We start from the raw sequence: 22199 nt of genomic DNA, 5'->3' as shown, positions 1-22199 counted from the left end.
ATATAAAATGCTAAAACTGTGAGCAGCTTGTTTTGTACATTATCCAATATTAAACATAAGCTTAGAGTGCGTGCTGTTCCGCAAATGGTAAAATATTAAGCCATTTACAGAATGCCAAATCATCTCTCATCAGTCAGTAAGAGGATTAAGGAAGCTGGGTGTGCTTCAGCTGTAATCGCTTCACACTAATACAACTTCTTATATGTAAACACTGTCAGCAGAGCTAAAGCTAAAGACGCAGCAGAGCTCTCCGTCATCACATCGATGTTATTACTGTCAGCAAGCAAGTCTTCTCCTTTACCTTGAGCATCTGGGCCAATGTTGCGCTCTCCTGCTTTGCCATGGACACGCCCATCAGCCGCTCCACGTCCCCGAGCTGCCTCATCGACTCCTCAATGGACTCCAGGTAATGGAGCTCTGCTGCCATACGCTGCTGCAGGACAGCAGGTGAATACTGGAGCTCACCTGCTGGAAAGGAAAGGCGGGAAATTAGTAAAAAGGAATATTGACCAAGTGTGGTGGGACAAACCTTGTGAATAAGTGTAAGAGGTATTTATCTACCTGTGTGCCGGGCCTCTGCTCTGCCACCGTGAGCTGAGGAGCTTGTGTTTGGGCCACTTCTCAAAGGTTCGCTATGAGAGTCTGGTCCTGGAGGAGAAGCAGGGTCTGGAGCGCCAGAAGGAGAAGCCAACCTGGGCCTGCAAAACAAGACAATGTTATGTGATTCTAAGTTTAAAATGACAAGATCTTCTCTGCAGTGGGTGTGTCTGTCACTATCAGGTTGATGAGTTTCAGTGTGTCAGATTAGGGGTAAAGTGAATTCTTATTGAAATGTTTTAAGCATAATTTAGCACTGCCAACAAAATGGAAATGTAAAAAGCAGATCCCCGAGGTTTCACAAACTGTAGCTGGTTTCTGATGTCATATACACTACTATACTATTTTTTTTAAGCGCAGGATTGGCTGGCTGTTTTGAAAAGAGGAGCAGATTGGCGCCATGATAAAGAAGGACAAGACCCTGATCCTGCAAACCTTATAAATAACTGAGGCAGCTGCTGTGAGAGGCCCACAGTATGAATGGCCACACTGTGCTGCTCAGAGATGACCAGAGGCCAAGGACGGCGCCTACAGAGATCACAATACACATTTTTTTACCCCCAATCATAACAACATACCTCAATTAAATACAAGAAAAAGCTGTTTTACACTGCAACATCAATCCCAAAACAACTGTAATATGCACAGGGGCTGATATAAATGCAATGTGCAAAAAGCAAACAACAGGTAGTAACACATTAAAAAATGATGATATAATTGAGTTTCTGTCCCACCACCAAAGCAAAACAGCTTCGATTGTAAACGGCAGTAAGCGGTATACAGTCCTGTCAGAATGTCTTGCCTTTATTGTGCAAGACACACAGGCTCCACAGAATCCCAAGAATCTGCCACCTGGGCTTCACAGTACCATTAGGGGGCTCAAATGTCACTACTTCGCAGTGAGATTAAAAGGAAAGGGGAAAAAAAAAATCTCTCTCCTTTCCTTTGGCAGCAGGCCCAAGCTGTGGTGAAGCAGACTGACCCGACCAGCAACCCTGCGGGCCCCCTAAACAAAATGACCAGTGTTTTCTGTCTTGGTTGAACTGCAGCTTGCTCCCGTTGCTGGGCACTACACAGCTGCTTAAACCCTCAGGCCTTCAACAGAACAACAAGCCACAACACTGTTTGGACTGGCAGCCTCGACCAGGGCCCCTCTAAGTGTACTTTAGTAATTGGTCATGCCCAGATAAATTTACTTTTAGGTAATGAATAACAGTATATACCAAGTGGAGGTTTCTGAGTGGTCGAAGCAGCAACAACCGAGATGATCCGGTGCTTAAAATAACCGACTCATTCCTGAGTTCATGTAGAGATTCACATAGAACATCTGAATGCATACGACTTCTATTAAGTGGAAACCAAAGTTGGAATTTATGGAAAAATTATTGTGATGAACGAAAAGGCACCCAGAAATGAAGAAAAACAATCATGCTGTGGAAAGAAGCACCTATCGATAACCTCCTATGTCCAGGAACACACATGTCATTGTAAGCCAACAGCACTGCAACACCAAAGCAGCGCTGCACAGAAGGTTATTGAAAACCAGGAAGGAAGGAAATACCAGGGACAACTGGATGTGAGGGTAACCTAAACTTGTGGGAACAGTGTTCACCATTCATCCACCTCTCTCACTGTTCTGGACCTACGATTCAATCAGATACCTAAGCGGCGATCATAGCAAAAAAACAAAAGAAAAACGTGCAGGTGACAAACTTAATCATTAAAGCTCAGGATCATTACCTTTGGTGAGAATGCCCTGATGTTTCCCCTAACGTGTCATTAGAGTGGACACTCCTGGCCTGGCTGTGGGCAGAGCTTCTGTCTGAGCCTTTCTTTCTGGAATCAGACGATAGCGCTTCTGACGGCGGCGAGCAGGAGCTCCTCTGCTCCTCTACGAGCGTGGCGTCGCTCTGGTCCGACGCGGCTCCTGCACAGGAACGGCATCGTTACATTACGCAGCATTTGACCTCAAAGGCAGTTTAACTGAAACAAATTAATCCATAAACGTTTCTCGCAATAAAACAGGTTCACAATTCAGAGTCATTCCAGAAAATAATTGAAAAATAGTCACACTCACCTCTTTTTCTGGCAGAGTGCCTGGAGTGGGGTGAGGAGCCAGATGTTGAGCCAGAGGAAAGATGCGGGGAGTGATTGGACGAGTGGAAAGATGAATGGTGGGAATAAAGGCCTCCTGTGCTTTTCTCATAAGGAGACCTCCTCATCAGCTCTTCAAAGTGACTGTTGGTGCTGACAGAGAGGAGACACACCAATGAGTGGGATCAAATCTGGGGTTTTCTAATTTACCGTAACAAAAGAAACACTTCAGAACAACCAACGTCAGACATAAAGCCCCTCCTCCCAACATACTCAGTAGTAATAATAATTTAAAATCAACAATATGTCCTTAATGTTAGGATTCTATTAATAAAGTCCAGCAATATTGTGGACAAATGGTTCAGAGATTTTGACTGATGAATTGATCAAATAAGTTTAAAATCAGTTTCAGGGTCTAAAACACGGCACGAAACAACCCAACACAAATGATATGTGTAGGATTTACTTCATTCTAAAAAGCCTGGAAAAGAAAAACCTTTCCATCTACAGCTCTTCCTATTTGTGTGACATGAATGCCACCCAGTGGCCGCTTTAGACCTGTGGTGTTGTTGTCATTTTTTTTTACCTGGGTGAACTGGAGCCTCTCTTCATCGGGCCGGTGGCTTTGCTGCTATGTGACGACACAAAGTCATCTTCATAGACGGCTGCGTCTCCAGGGCCGTGTCCAGAGTGCAAAGAATGAGCAGAGGGAGAATTGGTCTCTGAATTTCTCCCACTCACTAGAGGACACAAAACAGAGGAGACATTATCCACACTGACCTTCAGTACGCTGCATGTTGAGACATGACCACCACAGCTTTAATATTCTGTGTAGCTGCTATAGTTGTATATTTCTTAGAGGTTAACCACAGATACAAACTAACAAGAACAGTGTCACTATTTCCTTTCTTTTGGTTGTGCTGACCTCCAAAAATCCATGTTAACAAAAGAAAAGTAAAAATCTCTTTACTGAAGCTCAAGCAGTTTCTGTGTGTTCTTTTGTTCTGGTTGTATTTTTACTCACTGTGAGTTCATGTTTATGCAAAATAAAGCATTTTTATAGAAACAGCACATCCATGTCTACAAGAAGAGAAAACTCAACAACATCTTCTGTACATTATGACACAGAGAACATGGGTGACTCTACATACTGTAGACAATTTACTGCCTATATTATGAATTTGCTTCCATACTCCTGTCTGCCTTTTTTAAACACAGCCTGTAGTTTAGCTGCAAAGTCAAACAATGTTTGACATGTAACTGTGGGCTACTGCTGAATCACTAAATGCTTCATGACTGTGCTGAAGAGTGCAGATTTTGTGATTTTTACAGAATTTGGTTACTACAAAGTGTTGATTAAAGGCAAAATTTCAAAATACAAAAGTAGAGTAAAATTATATTGATGAAATATTATGACTTCAAACTTAATAGGTTTTCTGATGAAATGGCACGTCATGGATGAGTCGCTCAAAGACCGTCAGAAAGTTCAAAATTGTGCAATCCCTGCTGTTTTTATTTGTGTAACTTTGGTGATTTGTTTAACGAAAACGACCCTTAAAACAGTCGATCTAGGTGGGTTTGGGGTTATGAGGGTTAGCGGTTCATAAACCCACATTAAAACATTTTTGTTGCATCAATGATGACCCATATGTAACATGGAAAAGTAACATTCTGATACTTGAACTTACCTTTAACTTGGCCGTGAAGGTTTTTTAGGAAAATGTTGATGACACTTAGGGGGCTTCCTTTGTTCAGCTCTTCAAACGGGGCTCTGCTGCTGTCGTGCTGTGGTGGACTGAGGACGGGACACATCGCTGCCTCCCTCTGGAAGTCAAACAGCCGCTGATAGTCCTTTCGTTGCCGTACAGAGTAGTCCGCTGCCTCCAGACGATCTGCTGATTTAGGTACACGAGAGCTGGAGGGACGAGGAGGGCTGACCTCGTCCTCAGAAAAACTCCCTTCACTCAGCAGAGGACCCTCACTGAGGGAACTAGCGCTTGAATCATGGAGATCAGTCCGATGCTCCTCAGACTGTTTCTTTTGTGCTGCTTTATCCAGTCTCTCTTCCTTCTCCAAGCCATTGACTAGCCTCCTCCTTTCCTGTGTGTAGCTGTTAAGAATGGGTCCTACTGCATCAGCAGAAGCTGTATGTGGACTGTTGAAACCCGTGTGTGCACCGTTCTTTTCCTTCTGCTCCTTGAAGGCATGCAGGCTGCTCACACCAGGAAGAGCTGTGCCGTTGTACGAACTATGACCTGTGTTATTCAAAATCCTCTGGATCTTCATAGTCATGTCACTGTTTTCTGCGGCTCTTTCTGCCCAGCATCCATCAGCACGAGTAGAGGGCTTAGAAGTCAAAATAGGATCTATGTCCATAGAAGTTGCTGCACCATAGTTGATGCCCTCCCCAGCCAGTTTCCGTGCTTCACTCTCTATACGTTTGGAGAGGGATGTAGCGGTGGCCTTCAGGGCTTCAATGCGGGACATTTTGGAGCGCGACCTGCTGGATGGGGCTGTGGCCGGTCGCAGGGTGTGCTGGAGGTCGCCAACAGCCACTGCTGTCTCCAGCCTTAAAAGCTGAGAGAAGAGATTCTCACCAGCGGCCGCTCGTGCGCTGCTGCTGGCAGCAGCTGTAGGTCGAACAGCTGGAGACAGTCGGTCTGGCTGGAGCAACGAGGCGACCCCAACATCCAGATCATTCCTGGAAGAGTTAGTGAAAGAAAGAACGGTTGACTTAAAACAAGATCTAAAGAGAGGTGCAAACAGTTCCCTTTGAAACTATGACAAAAAAAAAAAAACTATATGTAAATGTATTCATTGTAATTGCTACAGAGGTAAGTAAACACAAGAACTTCCATTCTGAATGCCCACAGTGTTCACAGATAAGATATTTACAGCCTTTTTGGATATTCAGTGTACTGTCAAATGAATGTCAAACACATAACTGTATTGCAGTACGTCTCTTGCAGCTATAGTTCTAACTAAATGTATTCATAAGCCTGATATCGAACTGGTTATGGAACAAAACACACCAATTCTCTCTACTTTAGCAAAAATGCTGCAGTATGAAGCACCTCAGCAGACACATGGTTACACCACATGCTACAGAGGATAGTAATGGTTAATGTCTGCAAAAATGTAACTGATTAAAACATAGGAACCGATAAGGCAGAACACAAAGAACACACATCAGAAAATGTTGTGTACATCAGCTGTGCTACCTGGCTGCACCACCAGATGGAGACTCTAACTGTTAAAGAGACAGAAGACAGCAGCCACCTGAGGAGGTGGATGCTCAGACTTTGGGGAGTTCCCTGTTGGCAACCTAAAAGCATTGTGAATGTTTAACTAGCAACAGGCCACCATGACAAAGTTTACTGTTTAATGGCTGCTGATGAGAACTCACACATTTCTAATGTGCCAAAGCCAATGAGGACTGTGGCTCGATAACAAATTGGCCAATGAACCAAGCCGCTTCAGAAGCGACTGTTGTGTGTCCACAGTTGGATGTAGCTCTATCAGCATGACGACATCTGCTCACTGTACTTCATCTGTGTTAATGATTAACAGGTGGATTAATAAGGCTGTGATCAGATAGGAAAACTGTCAAATTTGCATCCCCACATGCCACATGATGTTCCTGGTTTGTGTCTTTACTTAAACTTTCACCTTGTTTCCTGTCTTCACTTCGCTGTCCAATAAAGGCAAACATAAGCTTAACAAGAACAAAGCATTCACAGCAACTAGTTGGAAAAGTATAAATCACAATAATCACAACTCCATTTACAAAGAGAAGGATGATCATGTGTTGCATAGCTAAACTATTATACTCGTCTTTACTTCCAGTCGATTATCTCTTATGGTCTGTCGTGCAATGAAAGTAGTGGCAGCGGCAGTAAAAGTGTCTATTTTTGTTTGTTTTTGTACTAAAATGTTGAGCAAAAAAGGCTTCTGGGGCACTCACAAGGGAAGCCCGTAAAAAGCCAAGCATCTGAGAACAAGCAGTCTGTTTGTTCCAGTCAGGTGATTTCCTAGTTTTCACCCAAACATAATTTTAAGACATTTGAAGAATATGCAGGATGTCCTTTAATGCTCGTTTGTGTTGATGGAACTTGAGCGTAGGGAACTCGATACTCGGGAGAATGAGGGAAGTGAACACAGGTAGGTGTTTATGTGTGTACCTGGATAATGGAGGAGGCGGCTGATCATTCAAAGACCTGTCACTGCTCGAGGGGCTCTGCGGTGCCTCTAGTCTTTTGTTCTCTTTGTCCGACTCCCCTGAGGGCTGGTACATCGGTCTCTGTAGAAGAACACAGTGAAAAGATTTTAAAAAAAATACAAAACTGATTGACATGAGACGTGACACTGTTTACACGGCTGTTCAAGTAAAGGTCTGAATAAACAACATCGCTTTCTTACATGAGTGATAAGAAGGGTTGTAACGGTACGCAAATATTTGGTAGGTAGGCCCTGGTTGGTACGTTTTTGGTGCAGCAAAACCAAGACATACAGAACATTAAACTGCTTCTTTTACTTAATTAAAAACCGGATGACTCAAGAGATTTTGGCTGTGCTGCAACTGGCTGCAGGCTACTACAAAAAAGTGAAATTTACTTTTAAATGAATAAAAATTCATAAAACAGATATTCATTAAGGTTCAGCTGCTTCTCTCTGACAACACATACATTGGATAAGCTGTGGACAGATGTAGCTTTGTGAGTTCTGCACACAGAAAGAAGTTTTGCATGTTCAGTGGCTGCATTTGCTTGGATCACAACGTGTGCCGCAGTGAAAGGCTGGTATTAAAAATGTTCAGGACAATTATATGAACTGTTGCACCCCTCGTGATATGGCCATTTAATAATTTAATACTGCAACACTGTTCACATTACCATTTGTATAGAAGGAGCAGGACGTTGCGTCGTGTGCGTGGCCTCCTCGCCCAGCTGGGCCTCCTCCAGCAGCAGCTTGTTGAAGGTCTCCTGTAGTCGCTTTTGCACGGGGGCCACGGGGGCCTCGCTGGGAAGAGCCACAGTTTTAGCAGCTTCTCTCTGCTTTCTGTAAAGCTCCTGCAGTCTCTGGTTTCTCCTCTCCGTCTCCTCCCGCATTGCCCTCTTCTCCTCCGCCTGACGCCTCTTCCTCTCCTCCTGTTGTCGGGCGATGTACTGGCGAACGGTGTCTGCGTCGTAGTGTCTCTTCTTGCGCCCTGCTTCAGCCGTGCTGGAGGTTTCTGGCCGGTGCGTCGTCGGGCTGGCGCTGCGGCAGCCTCTTGAGGAGCTATTCGTTGGCGCATTAGTTCCCCAAAAAGAGACCGGAGTCCTTGTTCGTGACCCTGAGCCCCCTCTCCCTCTCCTGCCACCGCTGCCACCGCGGGACCTTTTCCGGGCCCTCTCCTCCTCCTTCTCGGCCGCTGTGCACTCCAGCTGGAGGTCATCGAGAATCCCCTGGATGTCCGCCGACAGCAGGTCCGTGCTAACTCCCACCGGGGTCTTCTCCTGAGCTGCAGACGAGGGGACGGGCGTGGCTGCGGGGCGGCTTCTGGGTTGCCCCTGAAATCCACTCCGAGGCCTTTCTGTGCTGTTGGGCCGAGACCGACTGTGTGACTCTGAACGTGGGTCTGAGCGGTGATGGGAAGCTGGTGGATAAACAAGAAGAACAAGAGGTTACAGGTGAGAACTGGTAATCAGCTTCACAACAGAAACATAAACACAGAGCAGAACACTTTTAGAGGTGATTCCTATTTAATTAAACAGGTTTGTGACCATTCTTTATGCTTCTAACTATAAAACTGCTTTACTGTAAACCTGTGATCAACATCTGTCATAAATAGTTCTGTTACAGCTTGTGAAACACCGGATGTTCCAACAAGTGACTGCAGTGGATTAAAAAAAAACAAACTCCGAAGCTAAAGCATCAGACCCAAATGGAGCACACATAAGAAATTAGGCTTTGGGGGAGGTTTGCGATGGCGACTCTAATCTGGGCCAAACGGAAGATTCCCATGTAGCATCTAATCCAGTAGCGTTTTTGGAGCATGTCTGCGGTGAGCCTTGGTGTTGTCAAAAATACTGACTTTCAATACATGATGCAGAATATTTCATGCAGTTTTAATACTCATTCTGCACAGTATCAATACATCAGTACCAGCTGCACTTTTCCTATCCGACAACGAGTTTACAGACTCTGCATCTCCACACACAATCCTCATTTATTCATAGTCTTATACTTTGTTTAAAGACGGATCGTTACTTGAAAATGCATAAGATCGCACCGCTTTTCTTTTTGCTTGCACATCTGAACGAGGACAACATCCCTAAAAGTCTTCATTCATGCAAAAATGTACTGTTGTCATGTTACAGCCTTTTTAGATGTTATTTTTTTACTTTTGATAAAAAATCTTGACATTTTTGACTTCACCGTTGTGGCAATTTTTTGCTGTGGTGTCAAAAATGTTCTTGAATACTTGTATTTTTCTACAAAAGTTAAAATTGTGACAACAGTAGTGTATTTCCCCGCCCTGGTCTGCCGTTCCCCGCGCTGCATGCTCCATGCATCGGGCCAGCCTCTGAAAACCAGGCCATGTCTTATTGTGCGTCCAACCAGAAAAGCCAGTCAATCTCTATTCCTTCCGGTCAGTGGTAGCCAGTACAGACACAGCCAAAAAAAAGACAGGGGGAGGTATAGACAGTGTGAGCGCCAGGGAGTAGCGATGAACTATTTATTTATTGATGTTTCTTTGGCTGGCTCTGTTGAAATGCGTGCGAAAGCCCAACAACAAGCCAGTGTTGATTCAGCTCACAACATCTTCTAATTACATCGATAAGTTTCAAAACAAGTAAAAGCAAAATTTAGTTTTACGAAGATGTTAAAGGTTGATGGCAAAAGAAAAAATGGATTAACGCAAGATGAGGACATAAAATGCTCCACAAAAGGAGCAGGATGAAGAACAAAAATCAAGACAACAAACCTAATTTACACTTCAGTGATAAAGTCTGATCCTATATGTCACTGAACAGAAACCATTTTTGACGTCAAGCTGGCAAATTCTGAGTGGCTCCTCAAAGTCTTGTAAGCTAAACACCCTCCCTGTCTATATAATTTTTCACCTCTTTATACACTTTTAATGACAGTGGATGGGTTTTAATGGCATGTACAGAGGGGTAAGAGTTTATGTTCCTGAGCCCCACCTGTTCGGCTCGCTCTGTCAGCTGGGTAGGGACTGTCCTCCTCCCGGGGCAGCTTCGGACCAGAACCCAGGACCATCTTCACGAGCTTCTGTCCTTCCCGCCACGATGCTGGGCTAATTACTGCAAAGAAACGAGGTTTACAAATGAGAGGCTGCCACTGAAAAGCACCACAATTCAGTACGTTATGCATGACTTCACGGAATAAGAGTGCTACTATCTATGTAAACATGCCACCACAAAAATAGGCTCATTTACATACATAAATACAAATACAGCGGAGACAATGGAAGGCATAGAGCAGTGTGAGTTCTCAGGTAAGATGCACAGCTTTAGCAGGGTTGAAAAGGTCACTTAACCCAAAACGAGGACACGCCAGCTCCGACGAGGTCTATTTTTAAAATTACTTAAGTGCATTAGAGCTGAGGCACCAAGAACATTTTAACTAAGTGTCGGGTATATTGCCAATTTTTGCAGTTTACCCAAATCCCCCAAGAGAATCTATTCCTCCTTTCCTTTATTAACTATCAGCAGACAGTCATGACATATTTCAGACAGTGTTTCTGCTCTTTCTTCATTACAGTGACTCAACAGCAGCGTCGCTTTATCTGGAACAATCTCTAGAGTACTTTTCACAACCACTGCACACACTAGTGACGAGCAGTTCCCGGTAACGGAGCCGTACGTACATCGAATAGCCAAGCAGCTGTTTGTCCTGGGTGGACGAGCCAACTGAACCTGGCCACGGATTTCAGGCGGTTATTTATAGCGCTGTGCCAACGTGAGACAGAGACCAGAGCCAGACTCCAGAGACAACACTTCCAACTTCTGTGTTTCTTCCAACGCAGGAGTTGGAAGAAACACAAGAGCGTCTGAGAGCTCGAGTACAGGAGGGAGATCTTTTACAGTCAGCTGTCTCGGTGTCCACAGTCAAGCTTTTCCGTATCATTTTGTGGCATTGAAACAGGAGGCACAGGTTTTCAGCTACAATCTGAGTTGTTGTGTGCCCTGACTATTAGGATGCTACATTGATTGTTGACAAATGCATTTGCTTGTGCAATAAATAATCTTAATTTCTACAGGATCCCAACAGGGACATAAGACTCTACAGTAAAAGTGACAAATAATAAAGAGCAATAGATCATCAGAGGATCATTTTGCTGTTCACTCCAACTACATTTTAATTGCACAAAGATTCCTTCCTTCCCAGCAGCCTTTCTTCAAGTCTTGATGCTTCCACGTTCTTATTTCAACGCTTCATCTCATCAAAACATGAGCAGACTTTGTGAAGACAACCGTAAATAAAAACTAAAGCCCACGCGCTGCAAAATGCTTCCCATGATTATTAAAAAACATTTGGGTCATACTGACCTCGAAAAGTATTCTTACACTCTGTCACTCCGTGGTACTGACCCCACATCCACACAAACAGCGATGAAGACGGCTAGCAGTCGTGATTAGATGTGTTTTTAGAAGCATTTGTTTGCGTTTTTTCTCGGTTCTACTGTGGCCAGTTTCCAGCAGTATGTGGGGACGATTTTTCTGGCGTCTGTATGCTACTTGTTGGTCACAAACTGCATGTCACACATACTGGTCATTTCTTCAGGGATTACAGTCTTAGCACGCACAGCAGTCAGCAATGTCTCTGGTTCATGCACTGGGACACACACAGGGCTGGGCGGGACAACGAAGCAGACGGAAAGCACAAGCCAAATGCTGTCGTCTGAACGCTGGCATCGGCAGGCTGTTTGTAGCAGTAATGAAATTAACTAATTTGGATTCGAATGAAAGAATTCATATTTGGATTATCTGATAATTAGCTTGCTTGTAAGCAAAGTTAGCACTTTATGAGACTGTAGTACACCGACTGTGTATACAACAACCAAAAGACCGAGATGTGACAGCAGCCAAATCATGACATGAGCGAAAGCGCGTGTGCTGGGTACAGTAAAAACAAAATCTGTGGCGAAATAAACACAGGAATAAAGGTAGATAAGAAACACCAAACACGGATGGCTTCAGATTAGGAGAGCCAGTTCAGAGGAAAGTTCTGACCAAAGAGACGGTTCAACATTTGATGCTCTTGGTTTTGCAGCATGTGCGCTGACCCATGACAAAATCCTGCCAGACTGTTCCACATGCTTAGCTTTCCTACTGTCACTAATTAAAAATAGATCAGAGGGTGGGCTGGTCCTGACACATAAAAGGGGATTATTATACCTGTTTTTGCATTCAGGTCAAAGGCAGGGGCAGCTCGGTGGACCTTCCTGACTGGTTTGGGAGGCCTCCTCTCTTTGGACCTGTCAGCTCGGTGTTCCTTCTGCTGCTGATGCCTGGTTCTGGTGCTCTCTGATCAAAGAAGACCCGTACAGACGATAAGTCACACAGTCAACCAGACCGACTACAGCATAGTTTCTTAATTAAACAACTCTGTTGTTTTAACCAAAGGCTACCTGAATACATCTTTTTGGAAACACAATTTATGCTTCAGACTGATCAATACAACTTAGTATCTCGTATGTAGAATTTATTTGAGCAGCCAATACGAACAGATTTCCCCAATCCAACTGCAAACTGTGTTTCTTGCAGATGGAGGTCAAAATGACATACATCACAGCAATCAATAGCTTGTTCATTTTATGCAGTTTTTTCCAGGCATAACCAATCCAATAGAGTCCTGTAAGCCGGACAAAAGCCCAGGAACATACAAACATGTCCAAATATTGCCATTTTTTAACACAAAATCCATTTTCAGGTGTTAAAAAATCTAAATCAGATCAGTGACATCACAGCCTACAAATCCAACACACAAAACATGACAACAGTGAAAAGAAACTGAGTGTGTTCGAGGTTTACCAGCAAACTGCCGTGACAGGTCTTTGTATATTTCTCTGCTGAGGTTGTGAAAGTCTTCCTCTTTCCAAACTTTCCCATCAGCAGTCCGGATCTTTGTCTCAGTATTGCTGAAACCTGAGAATAAAGGGGAAGGAGGGAACGTGTCAGCAGCCAGCAGTGACCTGCGTCCTACGATATCAAACAAGGTCAAAGAAGTGAGAAAGTTTAAGGTGGAAAAAATCTGACGGTCAAGGTACCTTTGTAGACAGGTGCAGGCGGAGCAGCTGCTACTTTGCGTATCTTGGCGGTGGGCATGTTGCTCGCAGCAGCGCCGTTGCTCTCCACGGTTGCCATCGCGGGTTGTTCCAGAGAACCCAGCAGCTTCTCTCTCTCTGCAGCCTCCTCCAGATGTTGCCTCTGCCTCCGAATGCGCTCTTTGAGCTTCTCCAGCTTATCATCAGGCTGATGTCGCCTCAGGTTCTCCAAACGCTGGGAAGCTGACCCAGGGCTGGTGGAGGGAGTGCTGTCTCCTCGGCGTGCAGATCCCGGAGTGGGAGCTACGCATGGACTGGACTCTTGACTATCCATGCCAAGTTGTGCTTTGGGAGTGTTTTGCACAGTCCTCAGGGTTTCCAGGGCTGACTGGTCATTGAGGTAGCGCACCTCAGTGCTCTCCAGAGCTGAGGAGTGTGTGCTGTCCAGGTCCCTGTCTGTCTGTTTGTCCCTGGTGTCTCTGTGGTAAACCAGCTGGCTGGGCAGAGGATCTGAGGGAGGCGGAGAGGATGGGTGCGAAGACCCTGGCACCGACTGCAGACTGTAGGCCTCCAGCTGAGAGGAGGGATGTGGTGGAGGGGTGGCCTCTCTGAACATGAACCAGATTACATGGGATCAAGAAGAGGATCAAGATTTACTCTTAATTTACTGCTCACTGAGTTTACAGGGCGACACTCTAACTGAAGGCCACAGCCTGTGTGAGCAGGGATGAATGCATTCGCTCAAAATGCTCAGTGATGGAAACAACTGAAAGTATACGACAGTCATGAGAAGAGGATTTGTAAATAGTCTTTTGATAATGCAAATCTTCCATTTATCCTCACTGACTGAGAGAACTACAGAATAGGATTAGATAAGGCTCCATAAAGTATACCACCATCATTCAGCTCACCTATAAGAATATCACTGACTACTGAGTACACTTACATCAGGTAACAGTAAACCATAAACAAAACATTTTCTGGTATTACATCTCCCTCAGTACCTGAACAAACCAACCACACATATCCTTATATGCAAATCCAGCAATGTACCCACAGAGAAGTCATCATGAATGTGTTTATTTGTACCTGTATGAGGCCAGCGGTTCCCTGAACTCCACACTGCTGCTCCTGCGGACATTGCTGTCCTGAGTCGTGTTTCTCAAAGGGCTGCGTGAGCTGCTCTTCTCTGGACTCTGCTGACTCCCACTGCGGGACTTTGAAGACCCTCCACGGTCATCAACTTGCTGGCCATCTACAGAGAGTAATGTTATAATCTCATTTTAAAAGTCAAATAAGTATCGGGGGATTTCAACAGATGAGTACTGGACATCACACAAAACTAAAATGTGTGAAAATACAAAAATAACTTTATCGGTCAAATTGTAACAACTCACCCCTGCAGCGAACCGTCCTCGAGGATTTCTTCTTCGGTAAAGTAATGACAGAGTCCAGGAGAACCCCTGTTCCTGGAGTCGCCTCTATACGGTTTTCTATGTGCCGCAGCTACAAAATAGAAAACAAGACAGTATTTTAGTGCCTCTATGAAATGGGAATCCTTTAAGAAAAACAGACAAAAAAAAACATTCAGAAAACTGTTCAAGGTGTACTTACAGCTGCTTTGGACTGAGCCAAACTCTTCCATGCAGTTGTCAGCTCTGACAGACAAAAAGAGAATTAAAATTCACAATCAGATGTAAGAGTGACACAGATGCCCTCACAAAGTAAACACCCCATGACATGTTGAGATTAAGAATTTTATATCTCAAATAAAGCGAGGACTTAAAGAATATTTTAAGACTAAGCACCAAAGACTGAACTGCAAATGTTCTACACACCTGTGCCAATATTGTGATCGGTAAGCTGTTGAGCAGAGCTTTTAAGAGAAACCTCAGTCCTCCTGCTGCTCCTCATCTCTCCCGTTCACCTGCCGTCATAACAAACAAAGAGAAATCATGAAAACCAACACTGAAAAGATGACAACTGTGACACGCCGTGAATGAGATCAACACTGAGAGTCATCAAAAGAATGTAACCGCATCACATCAATCAGCCAAAGATGGTTAAGTGAAGCCAAGGAATGAAACAGGAAACAAGTCAGGTACTGACAGAAACAAGCCTTCAAAACAAATGACGAGCTGCAGTTCGTGCTCAAGTGAAAGCACACAGTCAATACAATAGGTATGTCGCCCAGTTAGTTCCTGCTGTAAAACATATGTAACCAATATCTGGACTTGTTGGCAGCAGATTAGTGTCACCCTGACATTTAAAACAGGTTCTACGACAGCACATTCTTCAAAGGGAAACGCACGTCACACATCAGCAATGTGATGTTTACCTAAAACACCTGTAATGCTTGGATCATGTATCTGGTCCTGCCTGGGCACCGCTCTCACTGAGTTTACAGCTAAGTTACAGAACTCTTTGCTCTCGAAAAGGGAACCTTCTTCCTAAAAATAATACTAAAAATCTACAGAGAACTTTGACTACTGTAATCAGTTTATTGCAACATGGATCGGTCAGCCAGTCTAGACTAGTTTGGTAGTCTATTGCGGGTGTTGCATGCTCATATTTAACACCCTTTGAGTCATAAAGAGTTCTTCAGAAGTCATAGCTTTTACTCACAACAATCACATGACGCAGCTCTGAGGGCGAGAGAGCAAACAGGCAGAAGACTCAATCCAGCACTCAGCCTTCACAGTCGCCAAAGAGCTTCCTCAAAGGGAAGCATTTAGAGGTGCTGCTTTCATTTCCCTTTATAATCAAATACAGTAAGGTCCTCCTCCCCCTTACACTGTCAAGTGTCCTGAGATGACTTATGCTGTGAATTGGTGCTACGCAAAGTAAAATGAATTGAACTGAATGCAACCATATGACTCTGATTATAGACTCGGATCAAACGTGCAGACAGAGTGAAATTTAAAAAAATAAAAAAACGTCCTAAACCGGACAACAGAAAGGGATCTGTGTCCTCTCTGTTGCACAAGAGCAGCTAAAATGATAAAACGTTAAACTGTGTGTAAAATTCCCACCAGGACCGTTTTCAGGTTGTCACTTTGACTATCAAGACAAGCTGACGTTGGCAACTTGTGGCAAACGTTGTGGAAGGAAAAGCGCACGTCAGCATGACACAAAACACTTCTCTGTTAGAAGCTCATTTAAGGTTAATAACTGATGTTGTACTACTAGTAAAATCCACAATAACTAGCTGATTATTTAAACACTAAACAGCCCAAGTCTGAGACACAACTACTCCTCTGTACACTGGACTAGTGCTGTGCCAAAAGCTGATTATCCGCATTTCTCTGCATTATTTTACATGCTCTGTGCCCTACATTTTAACTAATGCAGTTTTCTTTTTTTACTAGTTGAAACAGGTTTAAAAGACCAGCATGACTCATATACTGCAGTTTCCCACCTGCCAAATAGTGACGGCAGCCGTACACTGTTACTGAAATAATATTAATGCATCAGTGTGACCTGATCTCATTAATAAGGGTAATATATTGAAGATTATAGCTCATAAGATAACTGCAAAAGAGATTTCTTTTCTACACATCAAACCAAACTGTGACTCACATATTTCTTTGGTCACAAGAATCTTTAACTTTTACAAAAGCATACTTCTACTGTTGCTACAGACTTAGAAAGTTTGATGCATTTGCACATTATGACTGTTTTATTCAAGACGTGTGGAAACTGGTCAACACAGCTTTAACAAGATGCATGCAATCAGTTTTTGGCACAACACCGGTCCAGTATTGCTGTATCAGTGAAGCCACCCTATTACAGCATTTAATGTTTATAAAGTTGGCAAATAAAAAAATAAAATTTCCAAACCCGTCTAAAGGGTGATATCCCCTCAGCAACATATCAGACAAGAAAAACTGTTGCCTGGAAAGAATTAACTGATAAAAAATACAAATTTCCTGAAAGTAAATAACAAAATGCTAAGCGGCTGAAGTGTTGCTCTGCAGTAGTGGCGCCGTGCTGCACCTTATAAGCAATACAGGAATCCCTATGTCTGATTTAATTCTGATTATGTTCCTGCAGCAGACAAAGCAGCAATTTCTGAACCACAATTCCAGGACTTCTTTTCTCGGAAGCTAGTTTTTCACACCAAATTTAATTGCTTTTTTCTACCTAAAATACAACATTGTCCTAGTACTGTACTTATAGTTGTACAGATTCCACTGAAATACGACTCTCTGGCCTGCAGTTTAACTTTGCTGTCAAGACCTGCATGTTGGGAAATTCCTACGAGTCGGTCATTATCAGGTAAAATACAGATGGAATCACACGCTGTGGCCTTTGTAATCTATATACATGTACAGTAATAGACAATAACAACCTCCCAACCCACCAACTAATAGATAAACTTGATTCTCACTCTGTCCATATAGTTCTGAAATTTGTTTTTGGGGAGTTTTCTTAATTAGCCACTCCTTAGCTATTCATTTAGGAGGTGCAGTCATGAAAAACAAGAGTTTAAAATATGCACTACAGCCTCTCCTGCTGCAGACACATGCCAGTCCTTATGGGTGGCCACTACACAACAACACTCATGTAGGGACAGTGTCTGCTGCAGTATAACTTCAGACCACGAGTGTCACTACTGTGCAAATGGCTGCTTAACAGCGCCGCAGCAGCAGCAGCAGCAGGGCGAGGAGGAAATAATGGGCCATCTTTGACTTTACATGGGTTGTATTGACTTTAACGTAAATCTCCCTCACTCAGTAGAAACGAGTCAGGGTTCTTTCTTATCATTTCACATCCACCTAGGGTCACATTTATGCCCCCGGACAGGTCAGCGACAAGTTTACCTCACATTCAGGGACTTTATATTATTAGCAGTATTTCGTAAAACACAGAGAGCCAGAGTTAGATGGTCCCACTGACATTCCAGGAGCTACTCGGACGCTAGCTGTAGTCGGTGTTCACGACAGCATCGTTACTACTGAATATACTGAGGTCTACAGTGCTAAACCGAAAGTAAACGCCACCTAAATCTCCGCGTCAAAGTCGTGAAAATACCTTTGTAAAGGACAACTAATTAATCCAGTTTCCAGGAATTACTCGCTGCTGCGATGGGAGAACACAATCCATCGTTAATCTACTTTCGGGTGTGAACTAACTACCGGTGTAACACTGTTTTTTTCAAATTGGTAATAACGAAACCACTTTCAACTTTCAGCAGCTTTGTTGGGTTTTCTAATATCCTGGTTGTACGTTCAAATTTTATTTCTACAACTAACTGGAACGTCTGACTTCAAGACGACTTATTTCGGAGTGTCTTCGTTCCAGGGAATAGACGGAGCCGCCAACTCGAGAGAGTTGAAATTAATGCTAGCTGATGGGAAAATCATGAATTAACGCAGCTGAACAACACTTTAGAGAGACACAACATCTACCTTTAGGGAAACAATCCGGCGTCTCTAGATGTCCACATTCACGCCGATGTCCTCATGATAAGAAGATCCGAACTTCTCTGGACTTCTGCTTCAGTTTCGTTCAGCTGTCTGTTTGCTAGCGTTACCGCTAGCCAGCTAACGTTAGCTAGCGGCGGTGCCAACAACTAGCTAGCAACTTTTTCTAGCGACATGCAGCCACCGTCCCAGCGTCTGTTCGGGCAACCGCATCTCCAAGTGAAGGTTAGCTGTGAGATCCACGGAAAGAAACGTCGCCACCCGCCTCTGAGGTCTCCTTTCCCGGGTTACTATGTTGATGTTTCTCAGCGGCGAAACGAGAGTATCCAGGACGGGGAGGTAACTGACACCGAAGTATCGCGAGAGTTGGACCACGTCAAACCTTCGGAAAAGCCCCACCTCCGAAAACACACGTAAGAAACTCAAGAAAAAATAAAAAATAAAATAATAAGGCATTGTGTAATTAATATTATTGCACTGCCTTAACTTTAATAATAAAAACTTACTATATAATTAGTCAAGTGCATTTGTGTAATTTTTAATACTGTAGTTCAATATTTAATGAGTTCTGTAAAGTAGTATAATTAGTAGCATCTTCACCTTAATGTTGTGGTGATTTTAACTTCATATTTAAATTTGTAAAATAAAAAAAATTGTAGCATCCTAATCTTGATATTTTTAAATATCAAGATTAGGATGCTACAATTTCACCTTAATTAAAATTAAGGTAAATTTAAAGTGAGATGAGGTAAAAAAAAAAAAAAAAAAAAAAAAACCTAAAATGTGCAATATATATTTAATATTTTTGGATTTAACATAAGATTTAAATTTGTATGATTAATACCATCGTAGCATATTAACATTAATATTTAACTTAGTCGGTAAACATGTACAATAAAGGAATAATGTTTTAATTTTAACCATATTATTTAAACTTAATTGATAAATGCATTATGCCATAAAATCAACAACTGCAGCAATAATAATAAGAATAACAACAACGATAATAATAATTCGTTGAGCATACTCAGGAACTCAACAGAGAAAGACATGGATAATGATAAACAGAGGCACCATCATAAAAAAGCAAAATCAGCTAAAGCTAAAGCGATTATTAACTGTAAAATTTAACTTTACTGACAGTTTCTTGTATCTGAAACAATTTAGGAGTTTGTCAGGAAGCCTTATCGTCTGTGGAAGGTGCATATTAGTCAACTTCTGTACTACAGTGGACACAGATTAGTTTCCAAACACATTCAGTGTCCTGAAACCATTTCAGCAAAATTGTCAGATATCAGAAAAAAACTTTATTTATCCCAGAAAGGCAATTAGGTGGCCACTAAAACTAATTTTAAACAGCAATAATTTTCAGCAGTTAACTAAGAGGAGATTTGCAAAAACACACCAGGCAGCTTGTTTTATGGCATTTGTTGAGTGACTAATTTGCTGAGGTGTGCTCAGGTTGCTTCACCAATACAACCTATATGTGTTTACTGCCCCCCTGTGGTCTGAGTGGAAGCTACACAATACAGGCTATGTAATTTAAATCAAATCTATTTATGCAGCACAGTTTAAAATCTGAGTTAATCAAAGAGCTGTTATAAACAAACACATATATATGCAAAAAGCAGCACAGTGTGAAGGCTGGTAAAAATCAATTTGTAAACCTGAATAAAATAAACATAAAATACTAAAGATGTTCAGACTATGAAGGGCAAACAAGTGCCACTGAAAACAGCCTCTAGATCTATTATTATTATCTCAATAAAAACACATGCCACACTCAGGAATAAACCAGACAAAGACAGGGAATGACAAACAGAGGCACAGTAATAAAACTAAGTAAAAAAAAACAGAACAATATGAGCGTCTCTCAGGGAGCGTTACCATCCGTGAAAGGTGTGTGTGATGCATGCTGATCCACTCCTGCACTACAGTGAGCACACATTTGTTTCCAATCACATTCAATGGCCCGAAATCGCTTCAGTAAAACGGTTTGTGGCGACGCCCGACAAACTAAGTGGCAACTAAAAGTCATTTTAAACAGCAGTTTTCAGCAGTTGACTGAGAGGGGATTTGCAGCAGCTCATCAAGCAGCCTGTTTTATGGTGTTTGTGTTGATTCACTCATGTGCGGAGGTGTGACACTGACAGGGGCAGATTCCCCGAGAACGAGGCACCAAAAGATAAAGATGATATTTGTGAGGATGGCAGACGAACAAAGCTTCAGCAGTTACCTGAGATGAGATTTGCAAAAGCACATCAGTCTGTTTTATTGTATTCGTGTTGATTCACTCATTTGCAGAATTAGAACGAAGGATGTGTTGAAACAGGCAGAGACCCACTGAGGCTCTCAGAGAGGTAATGGTTCTTAAATGGTTGTTCAGAAGGTTCTCTGGTTGTTCTTCAAAGCACTATCACCACTTAAAGAGCCTTCTAATTTAGTGGATGATTCTTAATGCTCTTTATGTGGTTCTTAGAGGCACAAAGGTTCTTTGTTTGTACCGGAGTTATTTGGAGGCAGATAAGAGTGTAAAATTAGAACTAATTATCAGTCTCTGAAACGCTGCAAATTCATGCAGTTCATACATAAAGGTGTTTAATATCAATGCGTCTGTAACTGTCAAATACATTCAGTGTTTTATTAATTTTAGGTTTTATGGCTCTATGTTCCTCCTCATAGTGACTGATTCTGTGTCTGCCTTCATGTAGCTGAATTAAGTAAAAAGGAACATCATGAAACAACCAGCAACTGTCTTCATGTGCTTATTTTTCAACCCAAACATAATAATTTAGAATGCTCAAAGAACCAATTATTAAAAAAATAAAAAATAAAAGTAAAGTAAAAACAACTGGAAAGGGGGAAAGTAAAAATGAGATCAAATAACAAAGTAAAAAATAAAAATATTAATAAAAAAAATTACAATAAAAAGGAAACTAAAAAATGAGAACAAATAACTAAATAAAAAATAATATTAATAAAAAGGAAAGGAAAAAATGACAACAAATAACTCAGTTTAAAATATCACAAAATAATAAATTCAAAGGAAACTAAAAAATGACAACTGAAACGAATAACTAAGTTAAAAAAATACAAATTACAAAATAAAAAGGAAATTAAAAAAGACAACAAATAACTAAGTTTAAAAATAATTACAAAATAATAAATAAAAAGGAAAGAAAAAAATGAGAGCAAATAACTAAGTTAAAAAAATTACAAAATAAAAAATAAAAAGGAAAGAAAAAAATGAGAGCAAATAACTAAGTTAAAGTAAAAATTAAAAAGGGAAAAGGGGATGACTTTAGACTCACTGCATACCTTAAACTATGGCCTCTTGCAGCAGATATATCGAACTTTGTGCAAACTTCTTCAGCACAGAACAAATAATCATCTTCAGGATGTTATGTCCAGTTTATGATTCCTCCTGAGTGTGTGATGAACATCCGACAGGCCTTTTACAGTTGATCAGCAGATCCCCTCAGTGTGAATCTAACTTTCTGTAGCTGCAAAAGAACAACAACATAAAGCCTCTAATCCAGTCAGTTTGGGTCGGAGCTGTTTCATCTTCCTACTTAGAAGAATTCGTCGTCTAGCATTCACAAATACAAAAGCAGTCGCATGTAATTTAATCAACGCTCTGAAGACAGTGGAGATGATTGTGGACTTCAGGAGGAACACAGCCCCACTCCCCCCATCACCCTGAGAGACTGCCCAGTGGACCCTGTGGAGTCCTTCTGCTTCCTGGGCACCATCATCCCCCAGGACCTCAAGTGGGAGCTGAACATCAGCTCCTGCAGCAGCTGAAGAAG

The 22199-nt window shown here is 42.3% G+C and overlaps 1 protein-coding gene across 4 annotated transcripts in view; it reads right to left on the bottom strand.

Moving 5' to 3' along the window:
- cep350 (centrosomal protein 350) overlaps positions 1–18706 on the bottom strand; it is a 38202-nt gene extending 19496 nt beyond the window's left edge. For 2 of the 4 annotated variants that reach the window (XM_008295418.1, XM_008295420.1), the window contains exons 1-17: positions 18376–18706; positions 14803–14891; positions 14579–14622; positions 14362–14470; positions 14054–14219; positions 12968–13572; positions 12732–12845; positions 12096–12224; positions 9879–9998; positions 7584–8326; positions 6873–6991; positions 4380–5392; positions 3278–3431; positions 2675–2844; positions 2338–2524; positions 562–698; positions 302–468 (exon numbers count right to left, since the gene is read on the bottom strand). In XM_008295418.1, the coding sequence (XP_008293640.1) occupies positions 302–468; positions 562–698; positions 2338–2524; positions 2675–2844; positions 3278–3431; positions 4380–5392; positions 6873–6991; positions 7584–8326; positions 9879–9998; positions 12096–12224; positions 12732–12845; positions 12968–13572; positions 14054–14219; positions 14362–14470; positions 14579–14622; positions 14803–14878 (4053 nt within the window). In that variant the 5' untranslated portion in view covers positions 14879–14891; positions 18376–18706. The remainder of the gene's footprint in view (positions 1–301; positions 469–561; positions 699–2337; positions 2525–2674; positions 2845–3277; positions 3432–4379; positions 5393–6872; positions 6992–7583; positions 8327–9878; positions 9999–12095; positions 12225–12731; positions 12846–12967; positions 13573–14053; positions 14220–14361; positions 14471–14578; positions 14623–14802; positions 14892–18375) is intronic. The other 2 variants (XM_008295417.1, XM_008295419.1) reach the window with 1 other exon arrangement.
- Between the last annotated feature and the right edge of the window lie 3493 nt (positions 18707–22199).

The sequence above is a fragment of the Stegastes partitus genome, unplaced genomic scaffold (assembly GCF_000690725.1).
Source record: "Stegastes partitus isolate 25-593 unplaced genomic scaffold, Stegastes_partitus-1.0.2 Scaffold1045, whole genome shotgun sequence".
NCBI lineage: Eukaryota > Metazoa > Chordata > Actinopteri > Pomacentridae > Stegastes > Stegastes partitus.
Note: the sequence above shows the minus strand (reverse complement) of the source record. Positions and strands in the feature narration are given on the sequence as shown.